The 20,286-nt window shown below is 46.1% G+C and overlaps 1 protein-coding gene across 1 annotated transcript in view; it reads right to left on the bottom strand.

Annotated features, from left to right (window-relative positions):
• Positions 1-4,913, bottom strand: part of tecra (trans-2,3-enoyl-CoA reductase a) — a 42,507-nt gene extending 37,594 nt beyond the window's left edge. The window contains exons 1-4 of the mRNA XM_084328494.1: positions 4,462-4,913; positions 2,645-2,696; positions 2,463-2,511; positions 406-508 (exon numbers count right to left, since the gene is read on the bottom strand). Of these exons, the coding sequence (XP_084184620.1) occupies positions 406-508; positions 2,463-2,511; positions 2,645-2,696; positions 4,462-4,629 (372 nt within the window). The 5' untranslated portion in view covers positions 4,630-4,913. The remainder of the gene's footprint in view (positions 1-405; positions 509-2,462; positions 2,512-2,644; positions 2,697-4,461) is intronic.
• Between the last annotated feature and the right edge of the window lie 15,373 nt (positions 4,914-20,286).

Here is a 20,286-nt window from a genome sequence, read left to right as displayed (position 1 = left end):
GAGAGGGGAGAAAGAGGAGAGGGAGAAAGAGAGAGGGGGAGAGGGAAGAGAAGAGAGAAGAGAGAGGGGAGAAAAGAGAGAGAAAGGCATAGCGCTGCTGACGGGACAAAACCTCATAACTCCAAAAAGCCAACTTTTCAGCAGATGAAAAAAACGAACACAGATTTGAGGGCGAATAGAGTTAGGAGGTTTAGACAGATGATCGGTTTAATGCTTTCCCATTGTTTATAACTTTGTAAACCACACACACATATGGAGGATGATCTACGGAGTTGATTTATATAAAAATAAAAAATAAAAAAATTTAGTTATGAGTTTTGTCCGCCAGCAGCGATAGGAGAGAGAGGAAGAGAGAGAGAGAGACATTGACCTCACATACATGTCTATATCTACCAGTCTACTCACAGTTCCCCATTGGACTTGGGAGCCGAGGTCATGGAAGTAGAAGCTGGTTGTTGTTCCTACAGGGAGTGTCTGCAGCACCTCCTCATCCTTCAGACTCTTAGCTCTAAGAAACACCACAGAGAGCACCGTGTTATGATCAGTGATGACGAGTTACTCACATCCTCATTGCACATATCTACTATATAATTATATCTTACATATCCCTTACCTCCTCGAGTTACACTGCTGTCCAGTGTCTTTATACCTATATCACTGTACATATTAATATTACAACTCTGTACATACATCTGAATAGCACTATTACTCAGTAGTACTCATTTGCACTGAGCTATAGGCTAGCTTGTGGCTGGATAGCTTTCTATTAAACCACAGGAGAAGAAGGAGAAAAAATTGGTATCTAATCTTCTTGTCTGACTCTGGAGAAGACAGTAAGCACATTTCTCATAATGTTGACGTGTTCCTTTAAAGGGGCATTTCACCTGAATGAATGAATGAATGAAAACTTTATTTAACAGATTGCAGAATGGGTACAATACAGTACGGCTCAATACATACAATTGTTAAGGGATGCAGACCTGAGAAAGACGTTTGTCTTGTTTCCATCAGGGTCCCCCATTTTCAATTCATATAGACATATATGACATACATGACATACAGATAGTCAGTACCTAAATATAATTACATTTGAATACCACGTGGACAATCTTGCCAGAAAACTGGGACACAACATTGGGTTGTTCTACTGAAACAGAACCAGCTTCCCTATGGTTAGTAGGAAAGGGATTGTTGAAACAGTTTTTCTATCAGTGTTGTTTACAGAACAACAGCTCCTTCCACTCTTAAACCCCTAGACACGGTCCATCATTCTGCCCTCAGATGTATTACTGATGCTACAGACGGTATCCATCATTGCATCCTGTGTGTTGATCTTCTCTGACAGAGAGGTGATATAAACACTGGTATCTGTTTATCCTTAACCCTTTCACTACCACACGACAAAGGGTAACCCTTTCACAACCACACTACAGAAGGTTAGCCCTTTCACTACCACACGACAAAGGGTTAACCCTTTCACAACCACACTACAGACGGTTAACCGTCTCTAGTGTGGTAGTGAAAGGTTAACCGTCTGTAGTGGGTAGTGAAAGGTTAACCGTCTGTAGTGTGGTAGTGAAAGGTTAACCGTCTGTAGTGTGGTAGTGAAAGGTTAACCTTCTGTAGTGTGGTAGTGAAAGGGTTAAGGCCATTGCTGAGAAATGACCACCATAGCACTACAATGCTGGATTTGATGTTAATCAAATCTTTTAAATGACAAACAACTTTGCTCTCGTCTGTCGGCTCCTGGCTGTGTTTTCACCGATCAACCAATAGGCCTACATTGTTGGAAAGTGAATTTGCCACCTTTTGATCGTCACCCACTCAACCTATTGCGTGCTTCGGGTCTCGAGTTAGAAGACGAAACATCCGGCAAGCATCATTTGACAAGCCGTTTGGACGAGGACGTCCTTTGTTTTGACTTGAGAGTATGTATAATGTATATTCATTGATTCACTCGTATACCAAAATCCATTTGAATAGAAAATGTTGCTTTTCGCCATAAAAATTGAAATTTAATTAAATATTGATATGCGTTTAAAATGCGATTAATTTTAGATTAATTAACTATAAAGTCTCAAATTTATTTTATTACATTTTGTAATCGAGTCCCACCACTAATTCTTTCATCTACATCATTTCATTGAGCTGTAATCAACACAGAATTCAATGCCCCCGATGACAACACTGGTGGCCATATTCAAACTCATTTACTCTCAATAATATTATGTCAAACTAAATGAATGTGTGTAGAGTTTTTGGATTGTGTGTGAGATTATGTGCAAAATAAATCAGCATTGTTTTTTGGTGAAGGGCCCTTATACTATGGGTATTCAGAGTATGCTTAGCATATTACCACTGATAGGCAATACCACAGGGGGATCACAGTAAAGCCACTCCCCTTGTACAGTAGGCTATAGCCCCTCTCAATTACTACTACACGGAAGATCACAGCGATACACTTACTGGGATCCAGATGCAAGGACTGTCTTGCTGGATACCACTGTGGATCTGACAAAACACAAGGACGTTGGTTTACAGCCGGTATGTCAGCGAGGTATTGCTGTCAAAAAGGCAATGAACAGAAAATGTGAAAGGACTGGTTTTTGCGACATCTTGTGCCTGTCTGTTAAAACATACTCACATGATTTATGGAACAACGCCTTGATGTCTAAAATAGTAGCAGTTGGCTCCACCTGTACAACACAAAGAAAAACGTCATTCATCCATATAGTATACAAATATAAATAATATATTCAAGATCTTCAATCAATATCTGAAATGAGAGAAGAAAAGAAGAACTGTCCTACTGTCTCTACTGTCATGCACTCTTCCTAATATGTTATGTCTTTACTACTATGCACTCAACACTGCAGCACTCAAGTTTCAACACTTTGATGAGCACTGTTACTCAGCTGTAAGAGTTGTACCCTTCCTGCTGACTTGTTGTACAGAACTTGTAAGTCGCTTTGGATAAATGACTACATGTAAATGTAAATGTATATTCAGGGATATGGTGGTGTCATAACTACCATTTTAACAGGTTATATGAGTATGGAGATTCACATTCCTCGGCGAGCAATGAAACGTACAAATATAGACGACGTCAGTGTTCTTTTTCACCGTGGAAATACAGCAAATGTTTCCATTTCTTTTGGAATTTGCAAGCCTTGCATCTTTTCCACTGCAGCTGCCATTTTCCTTCGACACAACAAAATTCACACAAGCTACCAAACACAAATGAGCGTCTGCCCGGGTGGAATCCTCACCGCGGCCCCAGAGCGGAGGATTCCAGTCAGACGAGGGGATTTTTCACCTCCCGATTGCAACACTATCTCGACAGAAGAGCCGGTTAAAGGAACACGTCAACATTTTGGGAAATTAGCTTACCGTCTTCTCCAGAGAGAGAGACAAGAAGATAGATACCAGTTTCCTCTCTGTGCGTTCAGTAGACAGCTATCTGGCTGCACGTTAGCCTAGCTTAGCACAATGAATGGAAGCGGACATGACCGGTTAGCCTAGGCATTGTCCAACTAACACCTCTCCCGAAGGCTAACCGGTCATGTCCGCTTCCATTCATTGTGCTAAGCTAGGCCAAAATGTTGGCGTGCTCCTTTAATAATGGCCGCTCTTGGCCTGGCCTCTTGTGAAGTAGATGATTGGCTGTAAAATTACCCGTCTGGTCAAAATGATGACTCTCTAGTTCTCGAGCTAAAGCAAACATGTTTCCCTCACTGTATTTACTCTGCCTATGTTTAGCCCCCCCCCCCCCAGTTGTACAAGGAATTTAAACTCCCCCCCAAAAAGAAAGAAAGAATCTTTAAAAGGAACGAACCCAGAGGTGATAAACTACTGCAATTAAAGGCAGAGGAGTTATACGCATGCCATAACTGCATGTCAGCGCGTACATTCTGTGTCTACGTGTTTCCATGTGTGAGCGCGCCTGGAATCACACCATGAATGTAATCACCAGCAAATGAACATGGTCTCTCTCTCTCATTAGATCATTATCTTGATTATGCTGGGGGGGGGGGGGGGGGGGGGGCATAAAAGCAACCAGTGTCTCACGAGTTGAAATAAAGGTTTGAAATTCTATTAAATTACATTTAATTAAACGTGTGTCAATAGCTCTTCCTCCATCCATCCTTCTATACTCAGTTGAAACCTCCAGGCCAGTACCAAGCAGCGGACATGGATCACACAACGACTCTGGGGACAGACAGAGACAATCTCTGCATCTTGAAGGACAAAATGATTGCTCTTGATCATGATGTTCATGTTGCTAATGATACGCCCAGTAAGCACCAGAGCCAATTACAACATTGAGGCTATGTCGTAGTCCTCATATAGCCATTATTATGCCCGGCAAAGCCCAAGCAGTTTAATTAATGATCACATACTGTATTTATAATATCACACAAATAATAACTGTGTGTGTATGTTCCAAGTAAAGACGCTCACCTTGTCCAGCAATAGGAGCTTCTCCTTGGTCTTCCGGTCCAGGATCTCAACCTCAAAGTAAACAATCCGTTTGGCCTTTTTGGGAGGTTTTGGTCGCGCCCTCGGTGCTGATTTCTTCTCCCCATCTGCACCATTTGCACCCTTGGCCTCTATGGCAAGTGCATCCATAGGCTGTGTTTATCCAGGGCCCCCTTTGGGCCTGCCAGAGGGGTGTAATGTGGGCCCCAACGCTCCCGGGAGAGACACCCGGATCTCTCTAGTCCTAGTCCGCTGGTATACGGTAAGCTCCTCAACCCTGTCGGTCGTCTCTCTCTGTCCTCCTCGACTTCTTCTTGGATTCACCAAATAGCCGTCCACTTCCCGAGAGCGGAGAGAGAGAGAGAGAGCCCGTGAGACCTATAAACACTTGTGCGTTGAAAGACGGCGGCGGCGGCGGAGGGGGCGAGGAGAGAAAGAGGGACACAGATTGATTGGAGGGAGACCTTGTTCCTGGGACTGGCCTGGGAACAAGAGTGAGATGTCGCCAGCTCCTCCTCACCTGAAAAGCAGACACCCCCCCCCCCGCACAGCCGGGAGCCCTCCCCCCCCCCCTCCGTGCCACGAAAATCACCGAAGACGAAACCCGAGAGGCCCCAAGACATAATCCGTAGCGCGCCATTCACAGGGCTAAATATAAAGCAGCCTGATTTGCTCTGCACCAACTTGGTAACCTTGGGAAAAGCCACCAGCAAGCAACCCTTACCCAGTGACAGATCCCACTGCGCTCGCGGGAGACCGCAGAGACACATCTCCCCGTTTGCTCTCTCTCTCTCTCTCTCCGTTCCCCGGATCCGATGGATGAATGACAGCCAGCTCTCTCCACATACCAACACGTTCCCCTCCCCCCAGGGCCACCTGTGCCCAGTGGCTGGTATTCATTTCCTTCTGACCTCAGGAACAAAGGCAAACACGTGTGACATTTCATTCCCTATACGTGTTGAGGTTTGCGTGTTGGACAAACATCTTAGTAGAAGGAGACAGAAGATTATTTTATGTCTTTTTGTCTATCCCTCTGTTATGTACCAGGAGCTGATCACTTCTGTGTCACTGTGCAGGCAGGCCTGAGTACTCCTGTGTCACAGGGCATGCAGGTGAGGGCTGCCAATTAGCCAATTAGTGCTGATTGGTTACCTGCTGGGAGCTTTAAAGGCAGACCTAGTAACACACATGCAGTGTCTGTGCTTAGAAGAAGAGCTGTCAGGTTCTTCCAGTCCTTGTCCGTTGGGTTTACCTTAGTACTTTAGTTTACATTTATATTAATAGTTCCTTGAGATAGTAGCACTTCGAGTTAGAGCACAGGGTTTTGGTGTTGGTTTGCACATAGGTTGCGTGCCCATGAGCCAGGGTCGTAACACCCTCCGAGTTACACATACACACAGTCCCCCATACAGTACGTATGCATTTCATCAGAGAGGTCAGAGTGCAGGGCAGTGCTGCACCCCTAGAGCAGTTTCTGGGGTTCAGTGCCTTAGGCAGAGATGGTGGGTACCATAGATGTAATACCAGCCACCTTTCAGTCACCAGATCATAGCTGGAATACACCCTCCTGTCAGTGGCGGGGATCGAACCGACGAGCTTTCGGTTACTAGTGGCCAGCCTCTTTACCTCTAGGCCAGTGGTTCTCAAACTTTTTACACCAAGTACCACCTGAGAACGTAGCTGGCTCTCCAAGTACCACCATATGACCGGCGTTAAAATACAGTCTATTCAGCTATGCGCAGTTCACGCAGGAGGCAAATGTATTCCTAATACCATTATGTATTGTTAATTTTTGTCAGACACAGCCACAATGTACAAAGGGATAGCACTAGAACTAGCAAACGCTTCCACACAACTCATAAAATGCAAGGGGCATTGAGAACATAATAACTAACATTCTCACATAGCAAGTGAGAAAATTAAGAACAACTGTATTTCAGCAAATGTACTTAATTCTCTCTCTATCTCTCTCTCTCTCTCACACACAGCAAGCGATTGTCCATAATTTTCTCTCTCACTCACACACACACACACACACACACACAATTATTTTGTTACAAAAACTTAATTTCCTGCATTCTGGTGCAGGAATTTTTGAATTTTTACCCTTTAAATGCCGGTGTTTGTGATGGGCATCACAAATTATTGTAAAAAAGAAAAGAAAACACATATTTAATAATTTTTTTTTATGTTTACCCTTTAAATGCCAGTTTGTGTGATGGCATCACAAATTATTGTTAAAAAAAACACACAAAAAGTAAAATATTTTCAATATATCAAATGCAAAGTACATTTTTCTGGGGGGGATTGTTACAGGCTAGGCATGTGTCAATGATTAGCAGCAACACATATTTTGATGGATTTTTTGTAATGTCAGATTTTTTATCTGACATTACAAAAAATCTAAAAATAAATGGTTATGATCAGGGCTGAAGTTGAATTAAAGATTTATGACTGTTTAGACTGCATTACTCTCTGTTACAGTGATCTCCTGGTTGTTCCCCACTTAGGTTATCTAACTATCGCGCCACCGCAACCAGAAACACTGGCCTGGCCTGCTTCTAAGTTCAGTGGCCTGACTGCAAAAGAAAATGTTTACTGGATGTTTACTGTTAATGCCTGTGTGTCTAATTTGATGTTATGTTTAAAAAATAATAAAAAAAAAATAGTAATTTTTTTTTTTTTTTTTGTGCTTTTTTGTAAATGTTTTCAAGTACCACCAGCAGTACCACCAAGTACCACTAGTGGTACGCGTACCACAGTTTGAGAACCACTGCTCGAGTCTAGGCTATCCTGCCTCCCCATCTTCACCTGTCTACTCTACCTGTCCTGAACCTAACTTGTTGTGGAGGAAAGTGAGAACAGGCTGGTCAAGAGAGTTTTTTTTGTTGTTGTCAACTCTTAAACCGCTGGACTCTGTCTATCATTCTGCCCTCAGATTTATTACTGGTGAGGCGGCTAAGTGGCGCAGTGGGCAAGGCGCTCACCACTAATGCAGGAGATGCTGGGTTCGAGCCCAGCTCTCGGCATTGCTAGGATTTGCTACCAGCTTGGCTGGTCGTTCATACTAACACAATTGCAGGGGTGTAAAAAGTACCCAGAAATTATACTTAAGTGAAAGTATGGGTACCGTCTCAAAATCGTACTCAAGTAAAAGTCAGAGTATCTGGCTAAAAACACACTTGAGTAAAAGTCAAAAAGTTTCTACTTTTAAATGTACTTAAGTACTAAAAAGTAAAAGTAAAAACTTTATTTCTGACCGTCTATTCTTCTGATAGCAGGTGTTTAATCAAAGATCCCCACTTTCTAGTCTTGCACAAGGACCAATCAGCATGGGTATGGGCGGGTTCATTTTCCATTGATGGGGATTTGATTGGCTGTTTTTAAATAAAGTGCGGCCGCAGGATTAATAACGTTAACGTTAGTTCTGCCGGAGAAACAAATATACTCATTAAAATGGTTGGACCTGCAAGATTTGTAGTAGGGGGCGGCTAGGTGGTGCAGTGGGCAAGGTGCTCACCACCAATGCAGGAGACGCTGGGTTCGAGCCCAGCTCCTCGCATTGCTATCAGCTTGGCTGGTCGTTCATACTAATACTGTTCTGAAGGATCAGATTAAACCGAATATATATATTTATTTATATATATATATTTAATTGTATTTGTATATCCCCTGATATCCCTTGTATATTCCTTGTACAATATACATTGAATATCCCTTCTAGTCTACTGAACATCCCATAATAGTCTCCATTCTACCATTGGACGAGACCTTGGTGCCAGGTCGCCATACCCCTCAGACCAGGTTCAATCGTACCGCTCAACATGTATGGACAAGTCCTAGTTCCGCGTAGGAATATGTCTACCGCACCACTAATGGTACTATTTGTTCATAGTGCGTATATATACTGCGCTATTAAAGTAGAGCTTTCTTTAGTCCAGTTCCTTACCCTCCAACAGAGTGACAGACGCAAAAGCCTCCCCGCGAACCACGTGTGGGCAGTAAGGCCAATTCGGCCCAGTATCGGCATCGTGTATATTAATATTTGAATAGTCATATTTGGCACTATATCGTCGAGTTGGACGTATTCTATTAAGCTAATAATAGTCTATTCATATGTAGTGCCTCGTGCGGTAAGAGTTCTATAGTAATCAGCACCCCCATCGTTTCGGGCATCAGCTGGACGCTTATCCAGGGTGGTTGACCCCACGTGAAGCTGCACCCGAGGAGCTCCAGGCCAAAGAGCGAGTGGACCTGTATATTGGATTATTCTACCGACGACGGCTAGCCTTCCCCGGCTTGGATTATGCTTTGAGTACTTTGATTATTCTATGGATAAAGGCCAACACTGCGGTGTGTTGGAAATACCCCCCCCGGAGAGGACGACAGGTGAGAAGACGCTCTACACGACGAGGTCTCCTCACGTCTCTCCATCGTGGACCGGAGGACGCCGGCCACAGAGAGTCCAACTGCTTTCATCTGTGGATCGAGGATCGCTGGGCACCGGGTCGCACGACTGTGGGCTCTCCCAGGATACCCTCGGCCAGACGGGATACAGCCAGACTCTACCCCCCCCCTCCAGCTGTCCTACAAGCAGTCGGAACCTTCCCCTAGTGTATCCAGCTATATAATCATTCAAGTATCATTGCTATTGTTCCCTAAATATTCCAGGTTGTATATTTGCTTCCTGCGCAATCAGAGATTGGACATTCGATATTGATCTACCTACGAATACTCATTTGCCATAAAAGTGCATACTATTTCAAATCATAAATGTAATTAAGTGATCGTTGTACATACCTTTTGCTATGTATTAGTATTAAAACTCAAACTTTCGATTTGGTACATTTGTGTTGGATCCGTTTCATCAGGTGGGAGTGTTTATCATAATTATTTATACCTAGTACTGGGTGGCCAGAGTCTAAAGTACAAGAGGTAGTGGTAGTAAGTATCATATCTAACAATACAGTCAGGGAATTGTACCCCTCAGTTACAATTGGTCCTTCGAGCCGGATGGTAATCAGTGTAATATTAATATAGTGTTATTAATATTAAAATGGCCTATGATGAACACTCCACGAAACGATCCTCCTAACCAACAACGCCCACGGCGCAAACGACAGCTCCCTCAGTACCTAGAGGCTTACGCTGTCAGTCAACAACCTAGTCTTCTACCAACAGTAAACGCGGTAAAACTAGAAAGTAAAATTATGTCTAACCCTAACGACCAGGCTACCCCGACCATAGAGGCCCCTATGGGTTCTAACGTAACTGACCCAGCTCACGGTGGGGACCAGGGGGAACCAGACATGACTTTACACCCCGCCAATACCGAAGAAGTAGTCCCCGACGAGTCCCGGGAGGAAGACAACACTACCGAGAGAGAACTCGGCACGGAAGAAGATGAGGAGAGCACCGTGGAGATAGAGCTCCAAGACTCCGCACGGAGTACCCCAAGGGACGGCTCCCCTATACAACCGTCTTCTCCCAGCGAGGCAGAGAGGACACTACAGCAGGCATTCCTCGTCAGCCTGAAAGCCTCTACTGAACGCGATAGACTCCAGGGTGAACGCGATCGATTGCAGATACAGCAACGGAGCGAAGAAGAGCACATACGCCTGGAAATAAGACGCATTCAGATGGAAGAGAATATGGCAAGAGACCGGGCCGACGCCCAGCGCGCCGCCACCGGTGCCCAGAGAGAATCGGATCTCACCAAGCGCGAAGCCGAGCGCGACAGAGCACAAGCGCAACTAATAGAACAGCTGATCAGAAGGACAACACCCCCTCCCTCCACCAGAGGCTCCAGGAACTCGTCTAGACATCACTCCAGGGCGGCATCCCCTAGCCGAGTAAGCGACCCTGAACTTGACCAACAGACGAGGTCTATACCCCCCGCAGACCCCCTTCCCCAACCGGTCCAAGCGAGACCCAGCCACCGGGAAGGAGCAGCATACACTGCGGAGAGGCTAAATCAGAGACTACAAGCCCTGGATGACCTAACGGAAGACGAAGAGGAAGAGGAGGAGAACCACGCCCGACGACAGCACAGTACTCTACCGGACCAGGAGGTCCAGTACAGCCCAGGCTATACCCCCGCGGAGCTGCGCTACAGACCCCCGACGCTATTCACGGGTGAGCACGACGCACGACCCGCACCGAGGAACAGCACCTGGACCAGCGGGCCATGGTACACAGCCGGTACCAGCCCACGCCAAGGAGCAGGAGGAGACTCGCCTAGGAGGCCTCTCCCCCAACGCTCGCCGATGTATCAACAATCCGCGTCATACATTGGCACACCTATGGTACCAGACTTCACCCAGGAGAACCGGGCCCAGTATACGGAGCTCCGCATGTGTCTGGAGACAATGTTGGTGGATGTCATTGATGAACGCCATAAATACGCGATACTACTGAAGCATTTAACGGTACCCCGCGCGCACAACATAGCGCTCGCCTACGCCACTTCCACGACCCCATACACCGCAGCGCTGGTAGCGTTGGACCAGAGATATGGACGTATATGGGATTACGTGATCCAGGAGATCAGGCACATCGACCGCCTACCCCCAGCAACAGACAATCGAGCACTGGACGACCTGCCCATCAGAGTGCAGTCCCTAGTAGGGATGCTGGGAGCGCAGAGGGAAAAAGGGTAGGCATGAACTATACGCCAACTCAAATGTAGAGAGGATCTTGGAGAAGCTACCGCCCGCCCGACAGGAGCGCTTTAGGCGGCAGAGAGACCACCGAGACCCTAATGGCCCCGAACCGAACCTCCTCGATCTAGCCGACTTCCTGGCGAGAGAAGTCAGCAGCTTACGGCTAGATACATTCGGACGGAGCACCCCTGGCTCCAGAGAAGGAACCAGGAGACTAAATGATGGAAGAAGATCGGTGACTGTCATGCACCAATCGGAGTCAGTGCCAAGCAGTAGGAGCCACAGTACCCCCTCAAGAAAGGAGAAGTGGAAGATAGTGTGCCCCTACTGTGAGAAAGAACACTGGCTGTCACAATGTGACTCATTCCCCAAGATGAATGCGGAGGAAGCGAGTCAATGGATAAAGTCCAACAGACGCTGTTTTCGCTGTGCGCGATCACACATGGCAGCCGAATGCCGCTTAAAGAAAAAGTGCAGTCGGTGCGATGGAGCCCATCTGGACATACTCCACGACAGTAACAGACGGCGGCCTCCACCCGCACCATCAAGCAGCAAAGCAAGCGTCATGTACATCGACCCCGCCAGCAGCAGCGGAGCCAGAGTGCTCTTAAAGGTAGTCCGTGTGACATTGAGCTACCAGAATAAAGTCATGGACACTTACGCCGTCCTTGATGACGGGTCAGAGAAGACCCTTCTGCTCGCGTCCGCTGCGGCCCAGCTAGGGCTGCGGTGGAGCGAAAACCAAATGACAATTCGGACAATAAGAAGAGATTTGAAAACGATAAAGGGCGAGAATGTCTCATTCTCTATCGCAGCAAGCGGCCAGCCCGAGCGACGGTACAGGATTACAGACGCTTTCACCAGCCAAGAAATAGGACTCTCGCGGTACACATACCCCGTAGCCAAGCTGATGGAGAAATATGTACATCTACGCAAGCTACCGATCCCACTCATAGACGGTGCTACCCCGACACTGTTGATAGGCTCCGACCATGCAGACCTCATTGTCCCGATAGACCGGGTTCATACCGGACCCAGAGGCTGTCCTGCAGCAGTCGAGACCCGCCTAGGATGGACTCTCCAAGGCCCACTCGCCAAATCTCTCAACCGAACCACAGCCACTAGCTGTCTCCACTCCCGAGTCACAGAGGGAGACACCGCACTCCTGCAGCATGTAGAGAGGCTATGGACCTTAGAACAAATGCCCTTTAAGAACGAAAAGAAAGACATTCGCTCTAAAGACGACATCTACGCCATTAACCCCCTCGAGACGGGAACAAAGAGAGTCCCAGTCAGCGGCGTGTTGAGATACGCCACGCCACTCCTGCGGCGGGAAGGGATGCCTACCTTTCACGCAAAGAAAGACGCCACAGAGCGGTACCTACTAAACACAGAGCGGCGCTTAGCCAAGGACCCCGCCCAAGAAAGTGTATACCGCGCTGAGATTGAGAAGCTCATCACAGCGGGACACGTCACAAAGATTGACATTAAAGAGGCCGACCAGACGACTGAATCGTGGTACGTGCCCCACCACAAGGTTCATCACAACGGCAAAGACCGCATCGTGTTTAACTGCAGCTACCAGATCGGATCCCAAAATCTGAATAAAGAGCTATTGCCCGGTCCTACACTCGGCCCCTCCCTACTAGGCGTACTACTCCGCTTCCGCCAGGACAAGGTGGCTATCAGCGGGGATATCAAAGGGATGTTCCTGCAGGTGAGATTAGTAGAGGAGGACAAGCCCCTGTTGCGGTTCCTATGGAGAGAGAGGCCAGGAGATGAGCACCCAGCCATCTACCAATGGGAAGTCCTCCCTTTCGGAACTACATGCAGCCCATGCTGTGCTACATTTGCACTACAGAGACATGTCGCCGAGGACCCAGCAGCGGACGAAGAGGTCCGACACAGTGTGAAGAACAGCTTCTACGTAGATAACTGTCTACAAAGCGTTTCGACCCAGGAAGAAGCCGAGGCTCTCCTACATAAACTCCGCGCCTCTCTGATCAAAGGCGGCTTTGATCTCAGGCAGTGGGCCAGCAGCGATCCGCACGTACTGCGCAGCCTCTCCTCCGAGGACAAGGCAGCGAGCAGCGAGACCTGGATGGCCACAATCCCAGGAGAAGCCCAAGAGATGACACTAGGACTAGTGTGGCGCTTCAAAACAGATTCGCTCCACTATAGACACAAACCCCTGACCACGGAGCAGGGAAGGTCGACGGCAATACCGACCACCAGACGGAGTGTGTACAGAACACTCGCCCGACAATATGACCCGTTAGGATGTATACTACCGTACACCACCAGGGCAAAGATGATTGTACGAGCATTGTGGGACAAGGACCAGGGCTGGGACGACCCCATTCCCGCACACCTTGCATCCACCTGGAGAGAGTGGGAGATGGAACTCCACTCACTACCAGGCGTTAATATACGCCGAAGCTACTTCCCACCCACGGTGAGGCCAGAGACATGTAAAATGGATTTACACGTCTTCAGTGACGCCTCCGAGGTCGCCTACGGATCAGTAGCCTACTTGCGGGCCCAAGAAGAGGGGGGAGAGATCTACACAGCATTCATCCTCGCCCGCTCGAGAATAGCCCCACGCAAGCAACAGTCTATCCCACGTCTAGAGCTCTGCGCAGCCCTCGCAGGAGCGCATCTAGCCACGCTCATCCAACGTGAGCTCACCATTCCGGTGCATAGAACAATCCTGTGGTCAGATTCCACGACAGTACTCGCCTGGATCAAATCGGATTCATGCAAATACAAAGTCTTCGTGGGAGTCAGAGTCACTGAGATTCAAGAGTTAACCGGAGAGTTAACCGGAGAAGCAAACTGGCGCTATGTTGATACAAAACACAACCCAGCTGACGTCATCACCCGGGGAATGTCCCTAGATGACTTAACCCGTCATAACATCTACAGTGACGGACCAGCATTCCTCAAGCTCCCGGAAGGAGATTGGCCCACGCCCACCCCGAGGGAAGCAAGTGACGAGGAGGCTGAGAATAAGAAACCCATGTTCTGTGGATTGAGCACTGTTGTCTCCGCAGACCCCAACATAGACGATTGCATTACCATAGAGAGTGCGCAGCAACGGACATTCCTGCGGCACCACCCAGAGATTAAGTCCCCCGCTGATATGTCAGCAGCTGACTACGAGGAAGCAGAACTGCTTCTACTGCAACGAGCCCAGAGAGACTCGTTCCCCGATGAACTAGACTGTCTACAGGGAGGAAAGCCTGTCCCATCAGACAGCAGATTGATTCATCTGGCCCCCGAGAGTGACACACATACCCTCATCAGAGTGGGTGGTCGCCTGCGGAGAGCCCCCAATTTACCGGATGACATTAAGTACCCGATCGTATTGAACAGCCGACACAAGGTCACAGAGCTGATTATAAAGAAATACGACGAGGATGTACACCACGCAGGAGCAGAGAGAGTCTTCGCGGAAATCAGACGTCGTTACTGGATACTTCAAGGAAGAGAGGCGGTGCGACGCTTCCAGCGAACCTGTCTAGACTGCCGAAAGTGGCGCGCGCAGCCCAGCATACCACGGATGGCTGACCTACCTCCATGTCGCCTCCGACTCGGCGACAAGCCATTCCACTCAACAGGCATGGACTGTTTTGGCCCGCTGCACATAAAGAAAGGAAGAGGCACCGAGAAGCGGTGGGGTATTGTATTCAAATGCATGACCACCAGAGCGATACATATCGAGCTCCTTCCGACCATGAGCGCAGACTCATTCCTTATGGCCTTCCGAAGATTCACATCACGGAAAGGAAACCGTCTACATTATTGTCCGATCACGGGACAAACTTCAAAGGCGGAGAAAGAGAGCTGAGGGAGAGCTTCCAAGCTATGGGCCCAGAACTTAAGACCCACCTCGCTCCAGCCCAGATTGACTTCCAATTCAACCCCCCAAACGCACCCCACTTCGGTGGAACTTGGGAACGAGAAGTACGTTCTATAAAGACAGCCCTGTACGCAGTACTTGGGGCCCAGACTGTGGCGGAAGAAGTCCTAATGACAGTCCTCACGGAGATTGAGGGAGTATTGAACTCAAAGCCCCTCGGTTACGTCTCCAGTGATGTAGCAGATGTCGACCCAGTCACCCCCAACACCCTCCTGATGGGGCGGCTAGATCCCGCGTTACCCCAGACAATGTACCGGCCTGAAGAAGCGAACGGCCGACGAATGTGGAGGTACAGCCAAGTATTAGCCGACAAGTTTTGGAGCAGTTTCCTACTGCACTACCTACCGTCTCTACAGACCCGCCAGAAGTGGGTAAAAGAGAGAGACAATTTGACGGAAGGAACAGTCGTCATGATTATTGACCAGTCACTACCCAGAGCTATGTGGCCGGCTGGCCGCGTAAGCAAAGTGATCACCGGTGCCGATGGCAAGGTCCGAGCAGCTGAAGTACTCGTCCAGGGGCGCATTTACACCCGTCCTGTGGCGAGGCTCATAGAACTACCCCGACTCCCAGACACAATCGATGATGACCATGACCCTATGACTTTGTGAGTTGACTGACCCTTACAGCGAACCCTTGAGTGGTAGACAGTGCGGTTAATCTGTCTCTGCTTAACTAATTGGGTTCTAGTCTACTGAACATCCCATAATAGTCTCCATTCTACCATTGGACGAGACCTTGGTGCCAGGTCGCCATACCCCTCAGACCAGGTTCAATCGTACCGCTCAACATGTATGGACAAGTCCTAGTTCCGCGTAGGAATATGTCTACCGCACCACTAATGGTACTATTTGTTCATAGTGCGTATATATACTGCGCTATTAAAGTAGAGCTTTCTTTAGTCCAGTTCCTTACCCTCCAACAGAGTGACAGACGCAAAAGCCTCCCCGCGAACCACGTGTGGGCAGTAAGGCCAATTCGGCCCAGTATCGGCATTGAGACATTGTGTATATTAATATTTGAATAGTCATATTTGGCACTATATCGTCGAGTTGGACGTATTCTATTAAGCTAATAATAGTCTATTCATATGTAGTGCCTCGTGCGGTAAGAGTTCTATAGTAATCAGCACCCCCATCGTTTCGGGCATCAGCTGGACGCTTATCCAGGGTGGTTGACCCCACGTGAAGCTGCACCCGAGGAGCTCCAGGCCAAAGAACGAGTGGACCTGTATATTGGATTATTCTACCGACGACGGCTAGCCTTCCCCGGCTTGGATTATGCTTTGAGTACTTTGATTATTCTATGGATAAAGGCCAACACTGCGGTGTGTTGGAAATACCCCCCCCGGAGAGGACGACAGGTGAGAAGACGCTCTACACGACGAGGTCTCCTCACGTCTCTCCATCGTGGACCGGAGGACGCCGGCCACAGAGAGTCCAACTGCTTTCATCTGTGGATCGAGGATCGCTGGGCACCGGGTCGCACGACTGTGGGCTCTCCCAGGATACCCTCGGCCAGACGGGATACAGCCAGACTCTACCCCCCCCCTCCAGCTGTCCTACAAGCAGTCGGAACCTTCCCCTAGTGTATCCAGCTATATAATCATTCAAGTATCATTGCTATTGTTCCCTAAATATTCCAGGTTGTATATTTGCTTCCTGCGCAATCAGAGATTGGACATTCGATATTGATCTACCTACGAATACTCATTTGCCATAAAAGTGCATACTATTTCAAATCATAAATGTAATTAAGTGATCGTTGTACATACCTTTTGCTATGTATTAGTATTAAAACTCAAACTTTCGATTTGGTACATTTGTGTTGGATCCGTTTCATCAGGTGGGAGTGTTTATCATAATTATTTATACCTAGTACTGGGTGGCCAGAGTCTAAAGTACAAGAGGTAGTGGTAGTAAGTATCATATCTAACAATACAGTCAGGGAATTGTACCCCTCAGTTACAAATACTAATGGCAGTATTAGGGGGTGGGAAGCTGATGGGTGGGGATCGGACGTTGTGGACAGCGACTCCTACAGGTCGGTTGGTGCGCCTGCGCAGCAGAATCAGGAAGCGACGGGGGCGGCATGTCCCTCCCACGCAGACCCTCGCCGCTGAGAGATTGCGCTGTTCAGGTGAAAAGATGCGACGGCTGCCTCCTCGTGTACCGGAGGGGACACGTGATGCAAGGCTTCGTCCACATTGCAGCCGGCCTGTGGGAGGCATGGCCTAACAGCGTTCGAGACAGGGGAGGGTAGAATTGGACAATACGAAATTGGGATGGGAGAAAAATTGAAAATGGGAGAAAAAGTAGATAAAAAAAATTATTTATTACTGGTGGCAGGTATGATACCCATGAAAAGGTTGGATGGCCTTCTCTCATTGAAAGGTGTAACTATCATTGGTATTTGTTTATTTCTAAAGCCCTTATTGGTAAACTTCGCTCTTACACCACAACACAGTTGGAATGGAATATTATAACCTATATTCTACACGTTCAAATTACTGGCTGGTTCTTAGGGTTCCTCCAGTTTGCTCTGAACTAGGAAAAACGGCTTTTTCCTTTGATGCTTCCAACTGGAATGCCCTCCAACTGACTCTGAAGCTGAAGGTTCTTCCTTCTTTTGCTGCATTAAAACTATGGTCTCTGACCACTGTGTGTCAATTTGTAACTGTCTTAGTTGATTTTCTATTGTTTATTCTAATTTATTATGTTTACATATGTTTATGTATGAAATTGCTGATAAACTGTGTCTTGTTTTGTAAGCTTGTAATCACTGTAAATGAGGGTAACCTCAGTGTCTCACAAGTTGAAATAAAGGTTTGAAGTTAAATTAAATTAAACGTGTCAATAGCTCTTCTTCCATCCGTCCTTCTATACTCAGTTGAAACCTCCAGGCCAGTACCAAGCAGCAGACATGGATCACACAACGACTCTGGGGACAGAGACAATCTCTGCATCTTGAAGGACAAAATGATTGCTCTTGATCATGATGTTCATGTTGCTACTGATAAGCACCAGAGCCAATTAACATTGATGCTATGTCGTAGTCCTTATAGCATAATATGTCCAGCAAAGCCCAAGCAGTTTAATTAATTATCACATACTGTATTTATAATATCACACAAATAACTGTAAATGTGTAAGATGCACAACCATCTCAATTTCATTTTGATGAGGTTAGACAGCCCTTGGGTGAACAATTATTGTTGTAATTGGGAATCTCTTTTGTAATGTCTATCAATATAATTACATTTTTATTTCTGTTTTAATTTTATTTATTCTATTTTATCTCTATTGTCTTGTCATTATTGCAATGCGTTTCTGTCCTGTGATGTCTTATGTATTATTATTGTGTTGTTGTGTCTTTCATGTGAAAAAAAGAGACTTGTACAGCAGTGGTGCCAATAAAATATTTTCTATGAATCCCAATGGCTGAAGAGTTGTCTGATCTGCTATTGGTAAAATAATGTAACCTAATATACTTACCTTTATACCTTACCTGCTACACTTAGGCTACCTGTCTAGATAAACCCAACTTCCTTTATACTTACCACCGTAGGGATGGGTATCGTTAGGATTTTATCGATACTACTACTCTTATCGATACTGCTTAACGGTTCGGTACTTTATCGATACTCTTATCGGTTCTTTTTATTTTGCAAAAAAAATTAAATATGTATTAAGAACAGAATCGACATTGCTTTATTATTCTTTTATATAACTATATTACTGCACATGGATACTTTTTGATCAATTAATACAAGCAGTCAGATAAATTAACTATTTTGGGACTTTCTATTTTATTTAGAACGTTCTTAAATCAGAATGTCCCACCCAATACCCAGCTGTTAAAAACAGTTCAATACTCCATTTTATTAGTAGAGGCTGTGACACTCTGTCATCCTTCCTCTAGCTCAGGGGTCAGCAACCTTTTTGACATGGAGTGCCTGTTTGAAATATAGTTGTAACTAGTGTGCCTCAACAATATTCCATGCATCTACATTTTTTGTTCTCATAATCAGGTCTTTTTAATGATAATTTTTACATTATTACATCATTATTGTTATTGTTATTATTAACAATATTATTATGATGGTTGTATCAACCCCTAAATCTGAGTTGGGGGGGGGGGAATGCAATGCAGACAAACAGCTGCATACAGTGCGACCATTTCACTCACATTTGCCCATTCATTTTTGGACACATCACACACCATCGGTGTGTGTACTGTACGTGTGCTGTCATAGCTCCACCTACAGGCCTAATGGAGAACACCAGGAGAACGCCAGGATGTGAATGGAGGGTGAATGTGAGGTATATCGTGTAAATAAGTTTTGATTGATCGCAAGACTACACTGTAAAAAAATAAATAATAATAAGTTACCAGAACTTACAAATATTGAGTTCAGTTACTGTGCATTAAGGTTTTCAGTTTTCAATCCATAATAAGTTAACAGAAAAATAAGTACACAACCACATTATTTCAACCTAATAAAACTATGTTTATTGTCATTGTTTTAAGAACACAAGTTGACTTGGTAATACTCACATTTTGAGTAAAAGAAATGGCTTTTAACATGTCGCTGCTGTCGGGACAAAACCTCATAACTCAATTTTTTTTAATATTTCTTTTTAAATATAAATCAACTCTGTAGATCATCCTCCATATGTGTGTGTGGGTTTTACAAAGTTTAAACAATGGGAAAGCATTAAACCGATCATCTGTCTAAACCTCCTAACTCTATTCACCCTCAAATCTGTGTTCGTTTTTTTCATCTGCTGAAAAGTTGGGTTTTTGGAGTTATGAGGTTTTGTCCCGACAGCAGCGATGTGCAATGTTCAATGAAATAGAAAAATAAATAATACAATTTGTTGATTAATCCCACTGGTCACAATGGTGACCGTAATAATGTTTTTGTTATAAGGCTCTGCAAATGTTACTGAATGATGTAGCAATGTATTTCCAGCTAAATTGAAATAATAAACAAATAAAGGGTCTCAATTAAATATGTGGTAGTAAAAAGAACCTGTGGGAGGATTTCAACAAGATAAATGCGACAACAGTGCAAAATATTTCACTATAATATTTCAAAGTAAATTTTAAATTTTTTAATTTAAATTTTTTTTTATGCTGCCCCCTGTGCCTATGAAAATGCCTACCCCTGCTCTAGCTGCTAGGGTGAAGGGACTTTGGGCTTGCTGGGACCGGTGGTGG

Source organism: Notolepis coatsorum (genome assembly GCF_963971535.1).
Source record: "Notolepis coatsorum genome assembly, chromosome: 14".
Classification (NCBI taxonomy): domain Eukaryota; kingdom Metazoa; phylum Chordata; class Actinopteri; order Aulopiformes; family Paralepididae; genus Notolepis; species Notolepis coatsorum.
This window is presented reverse-complemented; position numbering and strand designations above follow the sequence as displayed.